Below are 1,556 nucleotides of genomic sequence, written 5' to 3' on the forward strand. Positions count from 1 at the left end.
ATGCTGTTCTTTTTAACATTTTATTCATCAAAGAATCCTGAAAAAAATATCAAATATCACAAACTGTTTTCAACATTGATAATAAAGCAGCATATTAGAATGATTTCTGAAGATCATGTGACACTGAAGACTGGAGTAATGATGCTGAAAATTCAGCTGCGCATCACAGAAATAAATTACATTTTACTATATATTCACATAGAAAACAGCTATTTTAAATTGTTATAATATTTCAAAATATTACTGATTTTACTGTATCTTTGATCAAATAAATGCAGCCTTGATGACCATTACAAATCTTACTGCTCCCAAACTTTTGAGCGGCAGTGTCTCTCTCATGTCAAGCTCCTTTGACTGTTAAACATATCCTGTTGGACTGTAATTGTTATAATACTGCCCGAAAACGTTTTTATTTAGAAGCATGTTTAAGTGGATGTATCACCTGAATGCATTTTAGATTTTTTGTCTTATGTCAAATTAAAATGTTTTATATAGTAATTAAAAATTATGTGGATTATGATGCTGACCTTGTGTTTGCCATGTGAATAGCCTTGATGCTAACATGGCATTACAAAATTAATAAACAAGCAAAAATCACTTACTTATGTTTTTCCAAACCCTTCATTTGCTTTCTGCCATGGAACTCAAAAAGGAGAGGTTTTGAAGACTGTATTGTGACCACAGTCTGTCAAGCTCAGAAAATGCTGCGTATAGCACACAAGCCATATGGACTCGTTTTCATTGATTGACTTCTGAATGAATGTCTGTGTGATGTCCTGCTCTCTGTAGAACTGGGAGGTGAGCTATCAGCAGGACACTCCAGTCGCCCCGCGGTTTGATGTCAACGCCCCCGATCTCTACATTCCCGGTATGACTCCAAACCATATGTTTCTAATGCTTTGCACAATTTAAAAATGCTGTTGTTGCATATTCATGAGGGAGCGTACAGTCATGGAGATGTTTATTACATGCATATGTTTCGCTCTGACTCCGCAGTGATGGGTTTCATTACGTATATCCTGGTAGCAGGACTGGCTCTGGGCACACAGAACCGGTAAGAGCGCTGAACTCTTATCTACAGCTGATACTGTGAGAATTTACGGCCTGTGAGCCGGCATCGCACTGCTGTTAGTGCACACATTCATCACACAACATTATTCTAGCTGGTAAACATCTGCCCTTGAGCCCCTTTGGCTCAATGTTTTTAGATAATAAGTGTTTAGTTTCTCCATTTTACTTAAAAAAAAAAAAAAAAAGTGCCTTAACTCCGATTTGACTTACACACTATGAATGCTCAAAGCATTTGCAAGAATCGATTATTAAAGCATAATGATTTCAAATGTACTTTAAAGTAAAACTTTAATTTTGGCATTATTACAAAGTGCACTTTTTAAAAGTCTACTTAAGTGCATTAATAAACATAGACATGAAAGTGTCTTTTTTTAAGTCACTTAAGTACCCTTATATTTCATTATTATTATATTATCTACAAGTACTACTTTTAATATATATATATATATATATATATATATATATATATGTGTGTGTGTGTTTGT

At 34.4% G+C, this 1,556-nt stretch overlaps 1 protein-coding gene across 1 annotated transcript in view; it reads left to right on the forward strand.

Annotated features, from left to right (window-relative positions):
• Nucleotides 1-1,556, forward strand: part of LOC107722279 (protein YIF1B) — an 11,348-nt gene that overhangs the window by 6,437 nt on the left and 3,355 nt on the right. Inside the window, exons 4-5 of the mRNA XM_016530568.1 lie at nt 790-868; nt 997-1,054. Coding sequence (XP_016386054.1) covers nt 790-868; nt 997-1,054 — 137 coding nt within the window. The remainder of the gene's footprint in view (nt 1-789; nt 869-996; nt 1,055-1,556) is intronic.

The sequence above is a fragment of the Sinocyclocheilus rhinocerous genome, unplaced genomic scaffold, assembly GCF_001515625.1.
Source record: "Sinocyclocheilus rhinocerous isolate Xijiao unplaced genomic scaffold, SAMN03320098_v1.1 scaffold904, whole genome shotgun sequence".
Taxonomy (NCBI): domain Eukaryota; kingdom Metazoa; phylum Chordata; class Actinopteri; order Cypriniformes; family Cyprinidae; genus Sinocyclocheilus; species Sinocyclocheilus rhinocerous.